The sequence below is a fragment of the Bacillus rossius genome, chromosome 7 (genome assembly GCF_032445375.1).
Source record: "Bacillus rossius redtenbacheri isolate Brsri chromosome 7, Brsri_v3, whole genome shotgun sequence".
In the NCBI taxonomy this organism is placed as follows: domain Eukaryota; kingdom Metazoa; phylum Arthropoda; class Insecta; order Phasmatodea; family Bacillidae; genus Bacillus; species Bacillus rossius.
The window spans coordinates 63,341,490-63,364,390 of record NC_086335.1 but is presented as its reverse complement, the minus strand read 5'-3'; the positions used below and the strand labels follow the sequence as shown (position 1 = coordinate 63,364,390).

Here is a 22,901-nt window from a genome sequence, read left to right as displayed (position 1 = left end):
GGAAGCTGTGTATCTTTCAGGGTTGGACCTGAGCTTTAACTTCACCCCGAGACTGAAATTATGATTAGTACCCACCCTCCTCCCCCCCCCCCCCCCAAAACACCCGCACACACACAGGAAAAAAACATACCCGGCATAATTTGTTTTACATCTGCGTGCACTACATGTAATATTTTAAGTTACATTTTATCGAACCCTTTGTACTTACCAGTGTTTAAATGAATGTTTGACATACTGTATTTATAGAAATAACGTAAGTGTTCAAGATTAAATGGAAACAAAAAATACTAAAAAATAAATAAAAATAGCTTTAATTGTGTTACATGGCCGCTTCGCAAGCATACTGCGTGCAAACTCACGTGAAACTCAGTAATAAAAAACTTCATTGAAATCATGATTATTGATAGTAAGAAATAAAAAAAATATTAAGACACATTGTATAATTTTTTTTTTTCATATTTGCCTTTTATTTCACACGGTTGTAGTCTAAGAATCATTTGTCAACTTATCCTGCACCCCTTTTAAACACAGTGCCAGGGGCAGGCTGCACCCCTCCCCCCCCCTCCTCCAAAACCAATCCATATCCGTCATTGATGTCTTAACTAAAGTAAGACCATCACACAATGTTGCACACATACATGCGGAGATATTATACACACATCAGCACACAGCATGAACTATGCTGCAAAATTTACACAATCAGATTTGCATAAACTGTAAGTCAAATATACACAAAAAAAAATTTCAAACGCACATGAACGCAGAAGAAAATAATTTATTTTAGTTAAATATAATTTCTATGGTAAAAAAGCACCCATAAAGAAATTGAAAACTTATTTAATGCTCTTACAAAATAGTAAAACAAATTGAAAGATTAAAAAAAAAATTTTCAAAATACATATTGTGTAATACATTTCTAAGACTACAAAAAATCTTATGATGCAAATATTTCGAATAAGTTGGTTAAAATTCTGACTTAACTAATACATATAAGCAGGCCCTGCAGTATCCAATCAAAAACAATGGAAGTACTAAATATTTTTTTTTTTTTAAATGAATGAAACACAGATATGGAAACCACACAATTTTCTAAAGTACATATATACATAAAAATATAAAAAATTATTTTTTGAGCATTACAAGGTAATACCAAGATCATGTTACGTGATGTAGTTATTTCTTTAACAAAAGGAAATATCCTCTGCATGATTCAGCAAAAGTTCTAAAACATAATTATATTGTAAGATTCTGCCTTATGCATGTACCTCCACAGATAACAGTTACTTGTCCACAGCGGAGCTAAAGAATACATAATACTACTTTACTACATGCATTACGGCACAATATATCTGCAAAATATTAAATAACATACTATTTATAAAGACTTTGTATCCTTTCTACAAAAGATAAAGAAAATATTTGCTGGAGAAAAATGTTTAGGCCTACATACAACTAAGAAAATTTCAATAAACAAAAAAAACTACTAATTATATTGGCGATCTCCGAGTGTGCCAAGGTGCGTGTACGTTTGCGAATTTAATATTGTTCACTAATTTATGGTCAATTTAAGTGTAATGAATTTCAGTACACTCCGTTATGTATTGCTTCTCTATAACCTGCGGCACAGTCCTAAGTGAAATGAACAGTCCTACTGCATGGCACGAACAAGCTGACCCAGCGCCTCTCCTCAGTCTTCTAAGCATACCGACTCTCTGCACCCCAGGGCATTCAAACTTTCATTTCAACTGCTCATGTAATTTCAATAACCTGAATTCATCCTAAATTATTTTCCTTCATCCTGGAGGGCTACCTCCAGGAGGTAGACTGCTTGATTAATGTCCACAGTTATATCACGACCCACAACCAAGCCCTGCCCACTGTCAATCTAAACTGAATGTGTGCCGTATTTTAACCCGTTTTGTGACTTTTTGCTAACGTGTAACCAGACAAGACGTACTGGTCAGAATAAAAAAAAGCATATATCTGAATCATTGTGTGATCATGAAGAAATGCACGTCTGGATCGAAGTGCGTGTGTTACACCAGAGTAGTTACAACGGTGTAACATTTACTGTGCAAGTTTGCTGTACACTGAGCCTGGTGCCAAGAGTGGGCCGGGTCTTTGCGCGGATGACATGGGTGGCGTCGCACCCTGACCTAGAGTCTCCCCTGGGGTATGTGAAACCTATTTACAAGAAGGCGCTCAGCACAACTCGTACAGTGAATGCTGCTTTCTGAATACACCTCGGTATCTAAGTTTCGTCCTCCAAACTAACATGGAAAACATATGTATTTATAAATTCTGCTCTTACCACCAACACTCATCTGCAGGCCTGTAAGCACAGGCAATATAAATTTTCCTCTTTTTTAAACTAACCTGCATTTTGGACTTACACATTATTCAATTTTGGATAAACGCAATACAAACTCTATGAAAATTTCAAGTTTCATCTTATCTAATTTACAAGCTATAAGCTTGTAACAGATCGGACAGACCTAGACAATTTTTTTTTTATCAGAGTCTGTAGCCCAATTTGACTGCTAAGGCCAGAATTGCTCTTCTGACAGTGATGTTTCAATCTCAACGACTGGCAAGAATTTAAGTGTTTCAAGGTTTATTTTTATCTGAAGAAAAAGAACCATTTCCCTCCAGTTTCTCTAGTATATTGTGAAGCAGTTCGGCACTGTATAGCATTCCTTCCCCTCCTTTCCCCTCCGCTCTCCTACTTTCCCCTCCCTCTCCAACTTCCCCTTCCTACCCCCCCTCTTCCTCCCTTCCCCGCCGCCTCACCAGCGCTCTCTGTCGAGTGTTTTACCGGGCCTATATATACTCCCGCTCCTAGCTTATTCGTCACAGTCTCTCGGTCTCTGGACTTGAAGGCTGTCACTGAGGAGGTGGCGCTACATTCTGGTATGTACTTGGCTCTGAAACTTAGCGTCTGTATTTAGTATGAAGTATTATTCTTGCCTGCGCATTGTGGCCGTGCCTTCATTTTTGTATTTCTGCCATGCAATGTAATGTTTCGTAATAGCTATCAATGTTGGACCCTTCAGGTCATTTGGATTTGACTTTCTTTTGCTCACGCAGAGTACTGCCCGTAGCTTTGTGTAATATTTCTGCGGTTGTATATGGGCATGCCACGATGGCATTGGACACTTCTTGTCAAGCCGCATTATAATTTCTTTCTCGCTTTTGCTTGCAGCCTAGCGGCCCATATTTCTTGTTTGCTACTTCCAATGCTTCGCCACCATGTCTGCTTTACTCTTGCATTGTTTTAATTGTATGCGTCCCGCGGGAGCGCATGAGGAGTTGCCCCAATGATTATTATAAATTGCTAACCCGTAATTATGTCATATAATGTATGTCACATGTTCCATTTTCACTCTAGAGGCTTTTTATGAATAAAAGTATTGTATTTTTCTAGATATTTCTATTTTTGCCTAAGCACCAGCTTTCCACTGTCATTGGGTTTTAATGTAAAAACCCCCTCCCTGCTTTGTCTTTGTCTGTTGTGGTTTAGGCGGCTACAATTGTATTTATTTCTCTAGATCCATATCTGGTACCAGGTGATTCAAAGCTTATCGTTGTCATGGACATGTCTTGGATATGTCTTGTACATCTATGATCAATAAAGATGAGCTATTTCAACTAAGCCAATTCAGATCCGAATTGCCAAATCCCAAAATTTGGCTGTTCCAATTTTGATTATGATAATTTGATTTAAAATAAAATTATTAAAAAAAACTAATTTAATTTTTTGTATACAATTAATCAAAACATTACCAGTAAATACTGAAGTTCAAGAAATGATAAAAAGGCTATTCAGAAGGGAGAGTTTTTGTTTGCCATTATTAAAAACAGTATGTACATATTTTTGAATGAAAATTTATAGAAGTGATAAGCTAAATTCAGGATGAAACCTGCAGTTGGCCACGGATTATTGTAGTCTGATAAACAAGTTGACCTGTACGTTAGAGTTATTAATATACTATGATATTTATATACAGTATGTGTTATCTTTAAGTATAATACAAATCAGAAACGATGGGAAGCTGTTAAAGCTGATCGAGCGTCGAGGCTCACACGAGCGGGTCGGGAGCGTGCATCTTCTGCACGTGCCTCTTGAGGTTGTGGTTCTGCGTGAAGCGCTGGGGGCACACGGGGCAGCGGAACTGCGGCTCCTTGCCGCACTCGTGCCGCAAGTGCTTCAGCAGGCTGGTGCGGTAGATGTACGTCTTGGGGCAGTTGGGGCAGCGGAACAGGTCCTGGCTGGCCCCGTCCCCCGCCTCCCCCCGAGCACCCGCCTGCCTCGCCACGCTCCACAGGTAGGACCTAGCCTGCTCTGAAACGAACACCACAGCAGGTCAGTGACGGCCTCTTCCCCCGATCCCCCCAAGCCTTCGCAATACCCCGCAGGGCTGTGCTAGCATTAACTACCACGAAGCACAGACCACACCCAGTGGCGTAGCAAGTGGGTGGCAGGGGCGCCGGAGCAGTGGAGGGGAGGGGGGGGGGGGGGGGGGGGGGTTTTTCGCCGCGAAGGTTTCGCGTTACTGAACCCTCCCCCCACTCTCTTTCAATCCAAGAGGGGGCGCCATTTTCAGTTCCGGCCAAGGGCGCCAGGCACCTAAGCTACGCCACTGACCACACCTTGTGTCCATGCACTAATGCAAGCTCAGGATACATTAAACAGCTAACAAAAAAAACTACAGGAATCACAAATAAATATGAATTACATCCCGGTTTCATCAACAGAATAACCCACGCTGTTTCCTTACGAAACAGTTCTGTTTCCGTATACAGTAGTAACATATCGCGCACTCTCCATTTCTCATCCTCAAGAAAGTGAGTTTACCGTATGGGAGACTGTAGCAATGGGCCTGCGAGACTGAAGATGTTACTGCTGTCTCTTGCCGATCTTGCAGTTTGAAACTGCACTTTGTCATTTATTTGCAATACTTCTAACAATATTAAGTTTTGAAAAATGCCTCTGTCTTGGACTTAACGCCTACTTTCTGTATGGAGCTAAGACAAGAAAAATTACTCCAACTAAAATAATGCACCAACATTACAAAAATAATTCATTCCATCATCATTTTCAAGCCTTCTAATTATTATAACTTAATGAGATGTCTTTTATCGTAGACATGTTAAATTTAACAAAACAATTTACATTTATGACTTCATTTATAATGTATACACATGATTTGGCAGGAATGCTATGACAAAAATTAACACAATCTCTTAAAGTTAGCAAAATTTAACAGTTAATTATTTATTAAACATAACCAAAGTATAAACCTATGTTTTATTTGTATGGAATAGCAAAGGCAATGCCCAGTAAAATGAAAATATCTAAATAAATAAAAATTTTATAAATATAATTTATTATTAAATTTATATATTACATTTATTATTAAATTGCTAATTTATTGCAATTTTCAGTGCTATAATTTCATCTCAATTTTTATTAACTCTACATAAACAACAAAAGTTAGTTTTACAAAAGATGCAATAATTCCAGACAAATATAATGTAATGAATATTACTTCCATGAACAAAATTATAGAGTAATTATAAAAAATAATATTGCTATATTTGAAGAAATATATACTTGCATATAAAAACCATAATACAATAATTTCTACTCTGCTGTCAATCAATCACAGTTTAAACTTCAAGTTAACATCTGATCTTGGTATACCTACAAAACAGCTTTAAGTAAATGAAGTGGACTTACTTTTTTAAGCATTATTTATTTAATCCATTTATGAAAAATGTGGCTGAAGATTACAGAAGCGTTCTTCACACTGAAATAAGAAGCAAATGACTATGAACACTTATTGAAATGTTTTCTGTTGGGCTTCCAGAAGCAAGAAAGGTATCTGGGAAAATATTTTAAAACAATCATTGGGTGGTCATATTCATAGTCAGTAAAATGACAAAATCAAAAATGTTTAAGAAAAGTGACTCATTAAGTTGTGAAATTTGCTTGCATTATAAAGCAAAATTTTAAGAATTTCAAGCAAACATCTGTTCAATGTGATTTTTTTTCCCCAATTTTATAATCATATTCCAAAATTTAAACACCTATCAGGGTCCCCACTCTCTTACTAAAGCTCATTTCCTTGAGTTTCCCTTGCTTGTTCGATATAACCATTTTTCCCTGACTCATTGGTCTAACCAACAAAATTACAGGTATGCTAAAATAAAATTAATATTAAAAACTCATTTTGATAAACATTTGCACCTAACATGAAAATTTGACTAAAAATGTTTTTTCTGATCAATATATGGCACCGATAAAATTTTATCAAAACTACGTAACCAACACTGCCAGTCAGATAAACTTTGAAATGATACATAATCAATTGTGACTAAACTAAAAACAAGGCATATAGATATTTGATTCTGCTTGAAATTAATAAAACGTAAGTTGTTTGTATGCCTTGCACTTAATTAATTTTAGTGAAAATCAGATATGGAAAACTAACAGCAAACGAATTTGTGATTAGAATACATTCAGTTTTAAGACATTAAGATAATGCATAGTATGAAAAATTACTGTTATGCACTTACATTTTAACAATTTCCCAGTGTTTTTTTAGGTTTTAAAGAAACCGTTTTACTTCCCAGAGTTTTCCTGTCTGCGGGAACCCTGCCTACATAATATAAAAAATTTTGCAGCCCATGGCCCCACATCATTTCTTCTGAATGGGGAAAACACAACTTTTCTATGGATTTTGATTTCCTGGCAGTTTTAAGATAATCCACAAACATTTACATTCATATTGGTTGATCACACTGCCCATATATATTATAAGTGGCACCATTTTAAACTAATGTTAGCTCATGAAAAGTGTAACTGAAAACCAATTCCCCATTCTATGCTGATAGAGAAAATGTTTGAAATAAGTTGAAAACTTTACACTGACTCACTGAGAATGATTAACAAGATTATAAACTGTTATTGTAACTGAAATAGTAAATGGATATACACATACGGTATCTTATAATGTTCAGAAAAGTTTAAAGTTTAAGATTTAGCTTAGCACATTTCGACATGAGCGCCATTTTTAGCTCTGATGATGTCTAGACGGTATTCAGTCTCTGCCACGTCTTCTGAATCGCGTCCACAGTCTCAGTACAATGACTGCAGCAACCCTCTGGTCAAGGTACTGGATATTCGTTATCTTCTCGGCGAACACAATGATTTTAAACGTATTTACACAGAAAAAAATAAAGTTTTCATGTGCGTGACCTTGTGTGATTGTGAGGCTGCAGCAATTGCATGAGATTGAATACTGCCTAGACATCATCAGACATCTTTGACAATGACTGTTTAGAATCCTTGCAATCATTTTCGATGATCTGGTATGTTAATGTGTTGTTAGTAGGTGGGTGTTGCTCGTACTGTTGAAACACTCGTGGATTTAAACAGATACAAAGATAACTGAGATGCTTACAACCAGGCGTTATTTCCATTATGCTGGTGAAAATGATCAAGGTTCAACAATATTCAACAATATTCAGCAACGATGTTGTAAATCTACTGATAATTCTTTTTTCATCAGGCTTAATACCTTTTAAGACAGTGAGATATTTTAAAGACATAAACAAACATCAGGAATTAGAGATCTAAGAAGGAATCACACCAGCATTCACCTAGAGAGATTTTCGGAATCATCAGAAACCAAAATCAAAATGGCCAGATGGGAATTTGAACCCAGGTCCTGCAGAATAAGAGTCCCATGCCGTACCATTGCACCACCTCATGTCGTACCGAGAAAAATTATTTTAGCTGAATAAGCAATAAATTCATGTGAAATCAAACAAACAGTGCTACAAATATGCAAAAGGATGCTTACAAATTTTTATTGCTGACTAGTAAGGGAAGGCTTGGAAATTCCATGGTGACAATAACAATATAAAGGTTACTGTCCTAGAACCAACCTTCACTTCAGGGTAGAACCACAATCTCTTGCAAAAGAAATATAAAAAAAATAGTTTACACGCGAGTATTAAAATGTTCGCCACAGCGGGAGTGTTCGCGGAGCGGTCACTTGTCGGGGTGTTGGAGGCGGGGGAGGAGCCCCGGGGGACACGCGTGCACGCTGGCGTGCCTCTTCTGCACGTGCTTCTTGAGGTTGTGGTTCTGGGTGAAGCGCTGGGGGCACAGCTTGCAGCGGAACTGGGGCTCCTTGCCGCACTCGAACCTGACGTGCTTCTGCAGGTTGGTCTTGTGCAGGTAGGCGCGCTGGCAGCTGGGGCACACGAAGGGGGGGCAGCCGGCCCCCTGCCACCCGCCCGCCCCGTACAGCCGCTGCAGCTGGTCCGGGAGAGGTAGCCCCGGGAACGGCAGTACGCCCAGCAGGGGAGGCCGCGCGCCTGCGAAAACACAACAGCGCGTCAGCAAAGGCCCGGAGATCCATCCCACTGCCAGGTTCAAACATTACAACGTCAAACCAGCATTACAGAAAAATAAACAGGGGAAAAAACTTTTGAGAACTCACACAAGACGGAAAGACCGTAGGAAAAACGCAATGGGTTGCATTAAATGATTGAATTAGTGTTCCAACATTTAATCGACATTGAAGTCACTAGGGACAGATGAATGGCATAAAGGTGGGATGGAGATTTGGGATACGGTATTACATAGTAAAATAGATGCCGCTGGGAAATGAATGCACCGATGGGAAGTGTTACCAGGGATGAATTTACAGGAGGGTTCAAAGGGCTATAGCCCTCGGAGGCAAATTCAACCAAGAACATTTTATGAAGTTAGGAACTGCTTGGTGTGCTTCAACCAAAGGAGTTCTTGAACGTGCTTTGTGGAAAATTGCTGACCTGCCAAGGTGTAGCATGTCACACTCCAGCTTACAAATGTACACTGGGCTCGAATCCCAAGTAAATAATAATTATGATTTTGAAGAAATATTTAGGTGTATGAGCTATACTTATTTAATATTTCTCAGTGCTATCATGTATGTACGTAGGTATTATTGTACTAGGTCCATCAAGGTACAAAATATGAACAAGGCAGCGAGAAATAAAAGGTACATGGCAGAGGATGATGTGTTTATTGTGAAGAAAAGGGCCGGTTACAGTACACACGAAGGAGTCAGAAGAGCGCGTGGCCATGCATCCGCCCGATGTGCTTGAGCAGGCTGCTCTTGTGCTTGGTGCGATGCAGGCAGTACAAGCACTGCAGCTGCGGCTCCTTGCCGCACTCGAGACGGCGGTGCGACACCAGGTTCCTCTTCCAACGGTACAGCTTCCCGCAGCGCGTGCAGGCGTACGCTCCCGGGAGCTTCCAGTCGGAGCCCGCCCCGGAACCTGCGACACCACCACGCCAGGTCAGTTTGAACCACGAGTGCGCTACTTACCGCCCGTGGGGCAGATTACAATCTTTCACTCTGCTAAGGGAAGCCTACAACTCACGTAGTTTCGGTTCCCTACCACGTTCGTGCAACTTCGGATTTCTCTCAAAAATTGAAATTAAAAAAATCGAAGGGTTGGGTTAGGTTAGGTCAGTCACAACATGCTTGTTTTCATTGGAAACTTCTGATTTAGCGGCTGAAGTGGCGTTAATACCAAAACGCAAAACTTCGGAAATCTTCGGAAATTCTTGCAGGGAACCGAAACTACGTGAATTGTAGGCTTCCCCTCTGCTAAGGCTCGTTACACATCACAGACAACAGTGCTACACGACCAAGCCTGCAAGTGGGCAATAAGTGGTTACAAGAAATGGTTACATACCCAAGATAAGTTTTGACACAACATATGCACGCTATGTGCTGTGATGATTCAAGGTCCGGAGACTCCTGCAGATGCAGAAACTGCAATTTGCATCAATCTGCCACTCTAGGGCCCGCAAAAGGTTGTCTTGCAGTCTCTGCCGCTTCTATTGAAATGTACCTGCACGCAGAAACCTAATTTTTCCACATTCTTAGAAGTGATGTACCGAGGTAATCATTTTAATATCGATATCAGCAGATGCTCCCAATTTTCTGGATTTCTGATGTAATCTTTTCCAACCCACACTTAAAAAAAGATGCACATGAATGTACAATTTCATTTTTTCAGGTGTCACCCATCTTTTCAATTTGCCTGTTTATTGTTCCGTAGGACTCTTACGCAAATGTTTCTGTAATTTAAGGGTAAACTTGAATTTTGTGTTTGTTTAATTAGTCAAAGGCATGATGTGTATTGTGCCATAAATAAATTTTATGGTGCTAAAATACTTTTTTTATCATCTACCAAAATTCCTTTCAATAAAGAGTGTTATTAAATATTGAATTTCTGGAAACTTTCACTCTTACTATTTACAAGTTTTGTATTTTATCGGATATGTTGAAGAAATGTACAGGTAATTGGATCACTATCAGTTTTTATCCCTATAACTCATCTTGAATTTATACAAGATTATTTAAACTGTATTTCATCAGGAACTAGAGACTACGAAAGAAAAATGTAACACTTACTTCAGCATACATCCTTTTAACCTCTTTTATGATTTTTAATTTATAATATTTATTTGTTTGGTAATGTATATGGATGGGCCAATCAAATCTTCAAATCCTCAATTACTATCAAATCCTTAGTATTCAAAGGATTTGATTTTTGAGAAAAAAGATAGAAAGAAAAATATTAGAAGAAATAAATTAAATTAAAAAATTCAAACTGATAACATCTGCTGTTTACTAGGTATTTTTTTTCTCCTTCATACATATCCTGTTACCATTCCCCATGATATTGCACTTTTAACATGTAGTTATATAAATAAAATTACAATATGTACGTACTGATTCTGGAAACCTAGTTTTGTGAAACAACCATTTAAAGGGTAGAATGATTCGAACACCATAGTTAATATTTTTAGTTAATTGTACATGGATTATTGTTTGACCCTTAACACCTATATTCAGCTTAAAGGGGTATATTCAAGTTACTCTCTGGTAATCAAATTTGAGATTCAGATTCAAGAAAATTAGGATTTGACCCATCACTAGTTACGTGAAATAAATTTGCTTGATGTTTTGTTGGAACTACATTTTCCCTTAATTTGATTAATTGTGCAGTCAACACAATGAATAAAAGCAATAAATAATAATGAAACTGTTAAAATGTGTATCACAGTTGTCTGGCTTGGAAAAGATTACCAAGCCTGCTGCCTGCAGATGGTGTTGGCATGTACAAGACATGTCCCAAATGAGTGACACACCTTTCTCTAGGGAATGAGACCCGAGGAGACGCTACACTGTCACTACACAAAGACGTGTCTCTGTGACTGAGCCGGCGGTGATGGATCAAGAAGATCGTAAAGGAGGAGGCTTGGCTTCAGAGACTAATTTTTTTTCTTTTCAGTTCATCCTACAAAATGCCGATTTGTAGCAACCAGTAAAGCTGGAGTCACAATGCCCTGACGAGCACGACATGGCAAACCATCGCACAGCGTTCCAGCACGACAGATTTTAAAGCGTACTGTCACGATACCACGACAACATTAACCCGATGATTTCTGATTTGGCTGTCGGCAAATCGTTCCAAGCCAAATACTTCCATAAAATGCAGTATGGAATACGCTAAAAAAAAAAAAAAAAAAAAAAAAAAAACAGTGTAGAAGAGAAGAACATGCCATCTCAGCCCATGATTTTTGTTTTTTTTTTTTGGTTGATTTTTGTAGTCCTTCAACCCAATGTCATACAGAATACCATGAGTCTGAACTTTATTAATTAAAAATTTCTTCGCTGAACTCGTCCATTCTTAAATTAAATCTTCACCAATCTACAATAACAACATAACATTGTTCATAAACACTGTGATATCCATTTATACAAACAGATGAAGGCAAGCTACAAATATTAAAGTGTACCAAAGGTAAAACAAAAATTTCATTTTTCAGCATAAAGATTTACCAAGTAGGTAAATATTTTGGAAGTTTCATTCTGGAAAGTTTCCATTTCCGTTTTTCTTTCTGTCGGGCAGCATGACTCAACAGAATAGAAACAGAATCTATTCCTTGCAGACTGTTGAGTTGCTTATTTTGTCAGGGTGACGTAACGGGACCATGTATTCCATTGGCTGCTGAGCATGTCGGGCCTGTCGTGGCATTGTGACTCCAGCTTAACACATTTTTGCGCAAAGAAACTTGTTATTTTAAACATGTACTCAGCTTCAAAAAGACGGCTATATACCCTGATCTTGGGTTTTGAAACTACTAGCTGCAGCGTGGTTCATCAACTGTATTCTATTTGCATCACATATTGATTGTCCAAAACAAACACTCTACCCAGAAATTTTAAACATGCACATTAAGGCAGTTCTGGACACCATGCTCTGTATAAATATGATTTTTCAGTAACTACAATAAATTCCCCATGTTTCTAATGCTTCTGTGACCAGATCTTACAAGAAGCCAAGAGTCTGTGTTATACTCTCTACATCTAGCATAGTTGGGCACTCTCTAACAGTGCAACATCTCGGGGAGAAAAGAGGGCTATAAAGAGTGGCTACGGGATACCCAGAACTTCTCTTTAAGTTGTTGCCCGGATTCGGTACCTTGTTGGCTCCTGATCACATATGTACATACTGACATGTTAAAGGTAAAAATGAATTCCCTTGACTGAAGATAAAAACACCAGCCAATACGCCAAAAATTTTAGTTCTTAAATACTGACTAAATTTTCGTGAGACATGTTAGGTATTCAGTTAAAATTGCTTACCCCCACTGATCTCGTTGTTTTTCCATGTTTAAATGAAAAAAACATTGAATTTTTTCTTACCCAAAATACAATTCTTGCATAACATAAATATTAACAGTGAAATTAACAATATAAGCATTTTTGAATGATCAGGAATATCTTGGGACTATAAATAAAGAGTTTTACACACAACTGTTTTAAATAAAAACTTTTATTCAAGACCAAAGAAAATTGTCAATACATTTCTTTCAGCTTTGTAGATCTGTCATCATTTACTTTTATTCTAGTGAATGTGTAAATATAGGAAAGATATGGAGTATTTTTTTCCAGCAGTTATTAGGAACAAATTTTTAAATCCAAAGGTAAAGATAAAAAAAATAGGTAACAAAAAAACTTTATTAATTTTGTGATTAAACTAATTTCACAATAAAATGGCTCGTAACCCAAATATCAGCAATATTAAAATGATGGAAATTAAGTTTAAGTTGTACACTCAAAGGAAAACAATTCATTAAAAAATAATATACAAAAATTAAACACATGATGATTGTACATACTATAAAAGCATTTTGCTAGTTTAAATTAAGTTAATACTGATAATAAATTAGCACACTAAATAGTAAATCCATAACCCTAACCAAACTTGTTCTTCAAACAATTCTTGCCTTGAAAGCAAAATAACTAATTTTTTTTTTTTTCGTTTTTAAATTTTGGAAGTAAATACTTGCAAAGTAATTCAATGACCCATGTCAACATTTGTTTTTAATTCAACTATCACACAAATGTTTTTCAATTAATATTACATAATGCTAACTAAGCATTTATTTTTATTAAGTATGTTACTTACCTACTATTTTAAACTAGTGTGTACTTTGTTTCAGTTACGTTTAAGTTTTTATTTGGTATACAGTTGCTAAAGTAGACTAACTAGTAGTAACTGGATTGGTCATAAATTCCATGTTAAAATTTTATATACAGATGTAAAACAATCTCATTCGTAACAAGCATGCGAGTGAAATGAAAACAGTAAAGGGTAAACTAGAAATAAAAAAAATAATAAAAGTTGATACAAGTACAGTAAATAAAACTAGATTTGCTTAAATCTGTGACATATAAACACAGTGATGGGATAGGATAGTAAAAGCACAAATAATTCTATTTTTGAAAATAAATTTTTAGAGAGGCAACTAACAAGCACACACTATTGACAGAAAAAAAAAGTATATTATACATAAAAGAGGAAGATACGATTTTAAATTTAAAACATAGCATATATAGCATTATATTTTGGAAGACTGCAATAAAATCTATACTAATCATCAAGGAAACCTGATGGGATAAATGTTTGATTCAAAAACACACATACTGTGAAAAAAGATATTTGCTAAATTATGTTAAAATATTACATACTTAAATATTAAATAGGTATAGAGTTTTATAATCAGTATAAATCTCTTGTTTGATGTTCTTTGCTTAAAGTATCTAAACAAATTTTGTCCAAACCAAAATTGATTTTTAAAAAATCAGTGTGTAGAGTATGCATAAACAGAAAATTAAGTTATTATTTTACCCACTTCCCACTTTATTTATGTTTTTTTTTCCTAGGTTATAAAACTTGCAAATACAATAATACTATAATTTATTAGTTTTCTAAAACTAACCATATTTCTCCTCCATAATCTGGCTGAGCTAAAACTGACTGGTTTCATTGCAAGTAAAACCACTTTAGAACTGGTTCCATTTCACTTGTGTTCATGATGAGCTTAACTCAGACAGAATTACTTTTCCCACCACCCAACTATAGTCCTACATCTTCACTGTAAATAAAAAATAAAACTAAATTTTTAATTTACAAAACAATGCAAAAATCATATTTAGGAATAAACTTATAAAGACTAATTTTTTTACACAAAATTCCATAATGTGATGAAATAAATACACATTCAAACCAATAAAATATAATAAATATTTATCCACATTAGCTTCACCAACAAACAAACTCGTAAATTTTCAAACTCCATGCATTTCAGTAACATGTGCAACTTGTAAACTGTTATAAATATATGCAAAAATTTTCACAAAATGTGAATGAAACAACTCATATAATAATTTGTATTTCATTATAACACGTTCGTCAGAGTCAACTACCTGCGTCTGCAACACTAGGAATGCTGCACGAACACGACAAAGTGAAGAAAATACCAATGAGAGCAGTTGAGGATCAGGGGCGTGCCATTTAACACAGCCTTTAGTACAGTACTGCACTCCAAACTGCTCTGCAAACTGGCCTTTACAACAGTGTTCCCTCGACACTGTCCCGGGAACAACCCTCACTTGCAAATACTGATGCAGTAACCAAACACAAAAAAAAAAATAAACCAACACACACATGATGTGCTATCCACTGCCCGCAAATACATTTAAGGTGAGCGCACCTGTCTGGACCACCAAACTACACGCAGAGCTTCAAGAGTAAACGCGTCCTTACAAATCAGCAATAACACTCAAGAGCCTTGCCTGTGATAGTTTCATTTCATGGTATCATTTACGAATGTTATTTTTGGAGGGTGAAGTTTTTGCCGACAATTGTACGCATGAAATATTTGGTACATGCTGGTAGAGGCAAAGAGGCATGTGTGTTCCACTCAGTACCCCCACGCGTTTACAGTCGGTGTGCTGGCTGGGCTGGGATACCATTCTTAAATACCCTCAAACCAAGGTTGAGGAGCTATGCACTTTTATTACAATTTTAAGGGGCCACAAAGTAAAAATTGGGGACGCACCACAACGCCGAAATACCACAATGCCGAACGTACAATAACGCCGAATACCATAACGCCGAATGTCAAAACTGACCACAACGCCGACAGCTAGAAAACTGCTGTGTACCAAAACGCCGAAATACATTAACGCTGAAAAATGTCATTGCAGGACTGCCACAAAGGTTACGTTAGGTAGGGTTAGCACACCAATTCATTCAGTTGTTTTTCATTTTGCTCCTGTGGCCCCCCTTCCCCGCAAAATCATTTTTCGGCATTGTGGTAATTCGGCGTTGTGGTACACAGCAGTTTTCTAGCTGTCGGCGTTGTGGTCAATTTTGACATTCGGCGTTATTGTACGTTCGCGTTGAGGTATTTCGGCGTTGTGGTAATGACCCGTAAAAATTCATTAAACTGTAAAACAAGCCAAAATGGAGGAATGTATGCTGGACTCATGATGCTGAAACTCCCCGACGAGGATCACAAGGTCGCGCAGGGCCTCACTGGAACAGCTTGTCCAAGTGCTCCGGGTGGAGGCTCCGGACGTGTGTCTTGAGGTTGCCCTTCTGCTTGGAGCGGTAGGGGCAGGCGGGGCAGCTGAAGCGCGGAGCCTTGCCACACTCGTGCCGCATGTGCGACACCAGGGACTGCTTCCAGCGGTACTGCTTGCCGCACGCCGTGCAGGCGTACTGGCCGGCCCAGGACGCCTGCGACAGCCCGTACAGCTGGCCGAGTGACGCCACGTACTCCTCCATCAGGGCTCGGCCCGCGAGCGAGGCCGGCCCGGGCGGCCGGGGGGAGCCCTCGCCCACCGAGGAGCTGCTGCCGTCTGCAACACACGCCCGCGTCAGCGCACACTGCTTACCACTAGTTACCACTAAACACTTGCAACATATCTGAACAAGTCTGCTCAATTACCTGTCATACAATAAATACATCATGTTAAACCATGACCAGAAAACCAATTTAAAAATATTACATACGTTATAGTACAACTAACTGTGGAACTATAAACATGGTGTTTTCGGTATTCTAATACTAAAATGAGTATGAAATAATATAAATAAATAAAAAGACACGCATGATTGGTTGGATAACTATTTTTTTACCACAGCTTGAAGTAACTCCTGGAACATCCCTACAGAATATTGTAGCCAACCCAACGTAGCAGTTACCTTAATGGTTAACGTCATGCAAAATCCAGCAAACACGAACTGAACTTGGCTGGGGCAATAATCTACCTGGAACATGTGCTTCAAAATATCATACACACTGGCATGAACATCAGCACACAGTTTTTTATTTGCTACAAGTAATATAAGGCCTCCTAACTATTCTACTAGGAAAAATTTTGTAATAAAATTCAATGTAGTTGGGCAAGATGGGTGTGTTCAAATTGTTTAAGTACCTGTCTTAAAATTACATGTTTTTTTTCTAATATGAAGTGTTCGAAAATATCATTACAATATGAAACATTTCTTGAACACCGCAATTCTGAACAATCAATATTTTTTTCCATCTGAGGAGCTACATCATGTGCTACAGTAATTACAAAATACAATCAGCCATATAGAACTGAGTACAAGCCCAAAAAATTTATTTTACAAAAGCAGTATATTTTGCTTCTTTACATGTGTTGTTCTGTCACATATGATAGATTAGTTAAGCACTTCTGGTTCAAAAGTTTACTATAAACATATGTGAAAAGTTATGGTAAATAAATATTTAAGATACAAAGTGTACATATTTTATGAATAATGCTATTATTCACTACTTGAAGACCTCTGGGCTCATATGTAATATTGACTTATGCATACCATAAAACTGCCAACAACATCTGACTAAAAGTTATTTGAGTTCCACAAAGCAGAGGATTTCTTTCAATGCTCAGTTATCTAAGGATTTTTAATTTCTTTTCTCTTTCACTAGTTCCCGATGCCCTTAAAATGTATGAGCTGTAAGACGTGTTGCATGAGGTGGTATAGCAGTCACAAAAGGAGGATTTTTTTTACTTTCAATCAATTACAAATTTTAACATTAGCATTACACCTGCTTAATACCTCAGAAGTCTGAGAAACAAAAGAAAACTGTCTCATAGCTTTTTTTATCAATAGTTGAATTCACAAAAATGTAGTAAAATTTAACTTGTTTTGCTTGTGGTACTGCATATAACATTATTTCAGTGTATGTGAATGCTTACAACGTATCTTCACATTACACATGGATTACATACCTTACCTAGTTCCTCGTTTAGCTGTAAAGGTGAACTGCTACAACTTGCTACAACCCATCACCATATAACAGCAAACTTCAAATCAACTGATCCCTCTTCTCCAGAGACAGATTAATAATAGTGCAAATATTTGCTCGCCAGATTACTAGGTTTTTTTAGCCCTGGTATCCACAACTTGGATAATGGAAAAAAAAAACTGTCATGTAACCTAATAAACGAGCACTTCTCAGTGTTGTAAACATACCCTGTCATAGTCTACATTACATATACATACTCACAAAAACTATCATGTTTTAAATTAAATGCCATGTGCCTGATGACAGTCAGAGATTGCAGATCCCAAAACTTGGCAACTTTTCCATCGCAGGAAACTTACTGTCTTCACTTGTGTTCTTCATTGTGTTAGCCTTGTTTGTGTGCACATCCAGAGGTTTTGCTCCTGCGTGTTCAACTGTGCTGTCTTTACTGTTTTGTTTAGAGCTGTTTGCCCTTCGTCAGTGATATTGTCCTTGCTTTGTTTATTTTATTAGTGATTCAATTGTTGTTCACAGACTATAATATCCTAGAGCTAGCATTTGTTATTTTAACCAATGAAAAAGGATCTAGCGAGATCAGCAGAATTTTTAATAAATTTGAAGGTTAGTGGCCATTCGATACAGCCGCTGTCTTCCCCTTACCTCCTCAACAGTGACTCAAATTCAGTGCCCTATGCACGGGACCAGTTCAGATACTGGCAATATGGCAACCGTCACGAATGTCTTCTGGACTTTCTCCCCATACTTCAGTGTCCCTTGTTTTTATTCGCGTTAACTTACAGAATGATGTACAGATGGCTCTCACCCTGGGAGTCCATCAAATATTAAGGTGCAACATCACATGTTCATGAAACCATAACTCCGAAACAATGTTATTTTGTGATCTCCAACACTTCAACTGAAAATTATTTAGATGAAGAAAAAAATTGCAAATTATACAGTGTTCAATTTCTACCTACATTTTAAATTCACAGACCAAGTGCTGTATCACTGGCAGTTCTGAAACGTCTGTCACTGGGACATTAACAATGTATTAATAATATATATGTATATTTTTTTAAAGTATACATATGTGATTATGTGGAAAATTCTAATTGGTGTGGAACATAGTTTCCAATAAAGCAAAACAAGCTTAGATATACCTTACGTATTTCTTGTAATTGAGAGTTAAGGATACATAAATGATAATCAGTTGTTTCGCCCAGGGGATGATTTTAGACATTCTGAGATTTATTTATTACTTCTCTTAGGTTTTTCTATGACATTCCACCAGTAAATGAAAAAATTAATAATAGCACATGGGCGAAGAAAGACAAGTTTAACAAGCAGACAGCTGTGCACAGCAACGTAAGTAACCATGCATGCTGCAGGGGGCCAGATGCCCACGCTTGCTTCGGCACGCCAGCAAGTGTTTACTCGACTCGTAACCTACACAAGATGCTGCTTATGTATCTCAGTGCGTCCCTTCAGCATTCCCCCAAAACTGCCTTATGTATACGTACCTAACTGGTAAGTTGTGTTCCAACAATCTTTCATGTGTTATCACAAACACATTTCACGTTAGGTGGGTAAAAAAAATATACTGCTGTAATATCTTTATATTTTATTTATTTTGGCTATAAAACTTAAGGATCCTCTTAAAGTACCCATTACTTAACTATTAAGACACAAAATAAAAACTACAGAATTACAACTTATTTTATAACTGCACCATAAATGAGCATGAAAAGCACTGACAAAAACAATCTATTCATTTATATGTTAAAAAGTTTGAAATAGCTAATTTTAAGCATTCATTTAACATTCATTTTGAAGCATTATTACATAAATGGTTAATGCATATTACTATTGGAGCATAATTTACTTTTCAAAAAAATGTTTGCGTAGAGTCCAAGCACGACAGAAGTGAAATTTTCTTACTTGTTAGGTATAGTAAGAGAGAAACTATTAGTCATTTTTTATTGAACAAGAGATAATGCTTGAGAATAGTAAGGATGCGGGTATGATCTCACATGTATAAATGCCTTTTCCCGCTCCCTGTACTCTTGCATCTGTTCACTGACACTTTTGGCCTTTTTTGGCTATTTATTCCCACCTTACCTTTGATAATACCTTTAATCTGCTTCTGCCATTTTATTATTTTTAGGCATGATGTTAAATCACGAACTCCAGCTAAATAAAATGAAAGAACAAAAAAAACACTACAATTGAACATAAATTACACTGTTAAAGTCTATCTCACAAGTCTGTATGTCCTTTTGACATTTAAAATCACAGGCTTCACATACCAAAAATACACTTATAAAGCTAACCTTGTAAGTCTACACGACTTTTTTTTTTACATTTTCAAATCACACTATTCACATAAAAATGAATGATACCTATAAAGTTAATTGCACAAATCAAAAATTCTTTTCCACAAGAAATAAATAAATTCTAGATACTTTAAATAAAATAAAAGAAATATGGTAGTTTCAATAGTTAGTCATTACGAAATCTTAGGAGTAGACAAACACAAGCAGCGTTACGAGAATTCCGTAGCATCACTGCTGCATCATTTCTACCTCTCCCTTGCCGTCTCCCCTTCCGGTCATTACACTATGCACCTATCCCCCCCCCCAAGCCAACCCCTGCCATCTTCCCATTCGACCGCTAGTGCTTGCATTGGAGTGGCGTTGCCGCTGACGAACTCTCCTCCTCTTCCGGTTCCCCACCACAGACCTGACTGTTCCCTTTATGATATCGGAATTTTCATAACGCTTGAAACTTGTAGCCCCAGCAAAAAAGTTTCACTTCAAATGTTCATTTTTTTTTTTAAGTTTCAGATTTATCAATTGTAATATGACAATTCCAAATGGAAACCTATATCAAATACTCTGTTACAAACAAAAATGATAGGCACTGGCTCAAAATATTGCTTAAAACATAATTTCATCCCATCAAATTCTTTCTTTAGAAGTCAAAATTATTGATTATGAACCTAAGGTGATAAAAATGGGAGGGGAATAGGGGGAATATTAATGTTGCAAGCTTCCACCATTTAAAATTCTATCATCACAGCTTTTATTTGATTACAGTAATACCCTGAACTTACCCAACAGGTGAGACAGTGATAACTGTGTTATAAGTCAACTTCATGTAAGTTAGGGTACAACTTTGCATAAAAGTACATATAGACAAATTAAGTTTTGATTAGGACCAGCAACTAAAGAAAACAATAATCAAGGGAAAAAAATGTGTAATAAAATCTTAGATAATACAACAAATTACATTATGAATTGCAAAACTGTAAACCTGCGTTATTTTGACGTAGAAGGCTTCATAAAATCTATAAAAGTTGTCTGACGGATCAAAGATTTTTTTCTTCTCACGCAAAATTTCCTCGTAGCACGCTAACAATAGTGTGGATGGAGTAGAGAATGTGAGTCGCGAGACGTTACAACAAAAGACGAACTAATCAACGAGAATATTTTAAAATCACCTAACTCCGGATTCACGTAGACAGGGTAGCCTAAGTCAAGGTATTACTGTATGCAATTTAATAACAATCTAAATATGTACATATTTAAAGCACATAAAATTAAGAATATAAAAAATGAAGCTTGGTAAGAGCAACATAAAAAAAATTCAACTATCAAGAGAATATCAAAATTAATCACACATCAAATATAAGAAATTGGGCTATAATTAAGTTGAATATAGTACAATATTTAAAACTTTATATAACTTATGCTGTTTTCAAACATTTACAAAAGTACTTATAATTATCAGTCTTATAAAACATACTTTAAAAACCAGAAATGATAAAATAGGTTTAAAATTAAAAAAAAAATACAAAAGAGATGACCTCAATATCTTATTCACATGATTTAAGGTGGGGTCTCCCATGCCATGTTGATTTTTTTTTTTTTTTTCATTTTCTAATCATTACTAATAATTAGAGACCTGAAAAAGTAGATATTCTATCTTTAAAAACTGTGTGTTCATTTTCTCACAAATTAATGTTATTTTCCTAATAAATATGTATTATTTTTCTCAGAAATAGATTTTATATTTTAGACTATGTGGCAGCCATGGTTTTAAATGATAATCAAAACAATAAATTTCTTGTGAGATGTGTATCATAAAAGACAAATTATTACCAGAAGCAGGTTTGCATAAATTTTAACAATTGATGCAATTCATAAACCACCTTTTTACTGCTTCGTACGGATTTTATATTTTGAGGATACAATTGAAATCCCACAAATGTCTGATGTCCTTTTATTGTTATCAAAACAATAACTATAAAACTATTCTTAGAGAATAGTTTAAAAAACTAATTTCAAATAATTACTTGTCAACAAATATTATTACTAGCATTATGCTTCAACAAGATTTTCATACTAAAGTTTTCATTTGAAAAAAATTGTTGTTTTCTTGAGCGTGCCCAACATAAAAGAGTAACGAACAAACGGTATTAAAATGTTTTACAACCAGAATACTACAACTGAAATGTAAAGGCATAGTTAAAATAATAAGTACAAATTAAATCATTGTTCTATAAATACAACAAAACAATTTACCTTGAAAATTCTACTCATATAATTACCACAAACCTTTTTTCCAGCATAAGAAAATTTTACTTTTGTATTTAAGTAACTAAAAAAAAGTACAACTTATGTGTCAATTTAGTTGAGTTCAAAAATAAGGTGGTAAAATAATGCCACACATGCTAAAAATAATGTTTGTTAATCTAAATATATAACAAAACTTTTAGTTTAAAAAACACTAAAAAAAACCACTTTTATCTTTTAAAGAAATAAAAATTAAAAAATAAAATTTGTCAGTTTTTTTGTCCAACAGCCAAATAATACGCCACAACTCGAGTCGCACCTGTGTTTCCGTACCATGTGCGTCTCTGCCTGAGGACGGGAGCAGATAGCAGTTCCCGAAACGTCGCTTGTTTCTGTTTAGGTAAAACTATTGTATTTGTTTGTTTTTTCGTTTTGTCATGTTTTTTGTCTCGCTTCAACTGTTGTGCTGAATTATTTTGGGTTTCAATATTTTTGTGTTGTCATCATTTGTGGGGATTTTTTCGTTCTCTTAGTACATTTTTCTTTGTTTTTTCTTTGTTTGCTGACCATATTCCTGTTTCGGAATATTTTGTGGTGTTCATATCCTTGTTGAC

The 22,901-nt window shown here is 36.3% G+C and overlaps 1 protein-coding gene across 39 annotated transcripts in view; it reads right to left on the bottom strand.

Moving 5' to 3' along the window:
• Positions 1-22,901, bottom strand: part of LOC134534196 (longitudinals lacking protein-like) — a 287,153-nt gene that overhangs the window by 178,457 nt on the left and 85,795 nt on the right. The window contains exon 5 of one of the 39 annotated variants that reach the window (XM_063372374.1): positions 7,844-8,388. The exons of 36 other annotated variants lie outside the window; for them this stretch is intronic. In XM_063372374.1, coding sequence (XP_063228444.1) covers positions 8,060-8,388 — 329 coding nt within the window. In that variant the 3' untranslated portion in view covers positions 7,844-8,059. Of the gene's footprint in view, positions 1-7,843; positions 8,389-9,063; positions 9,337-11,769; positions 16,293-22,901 lie in introns of those variants that run through there. 2 more of the 39 variants (XM_063372417.1, XM_063372372.1) reach the window with 2 other exon arrangements.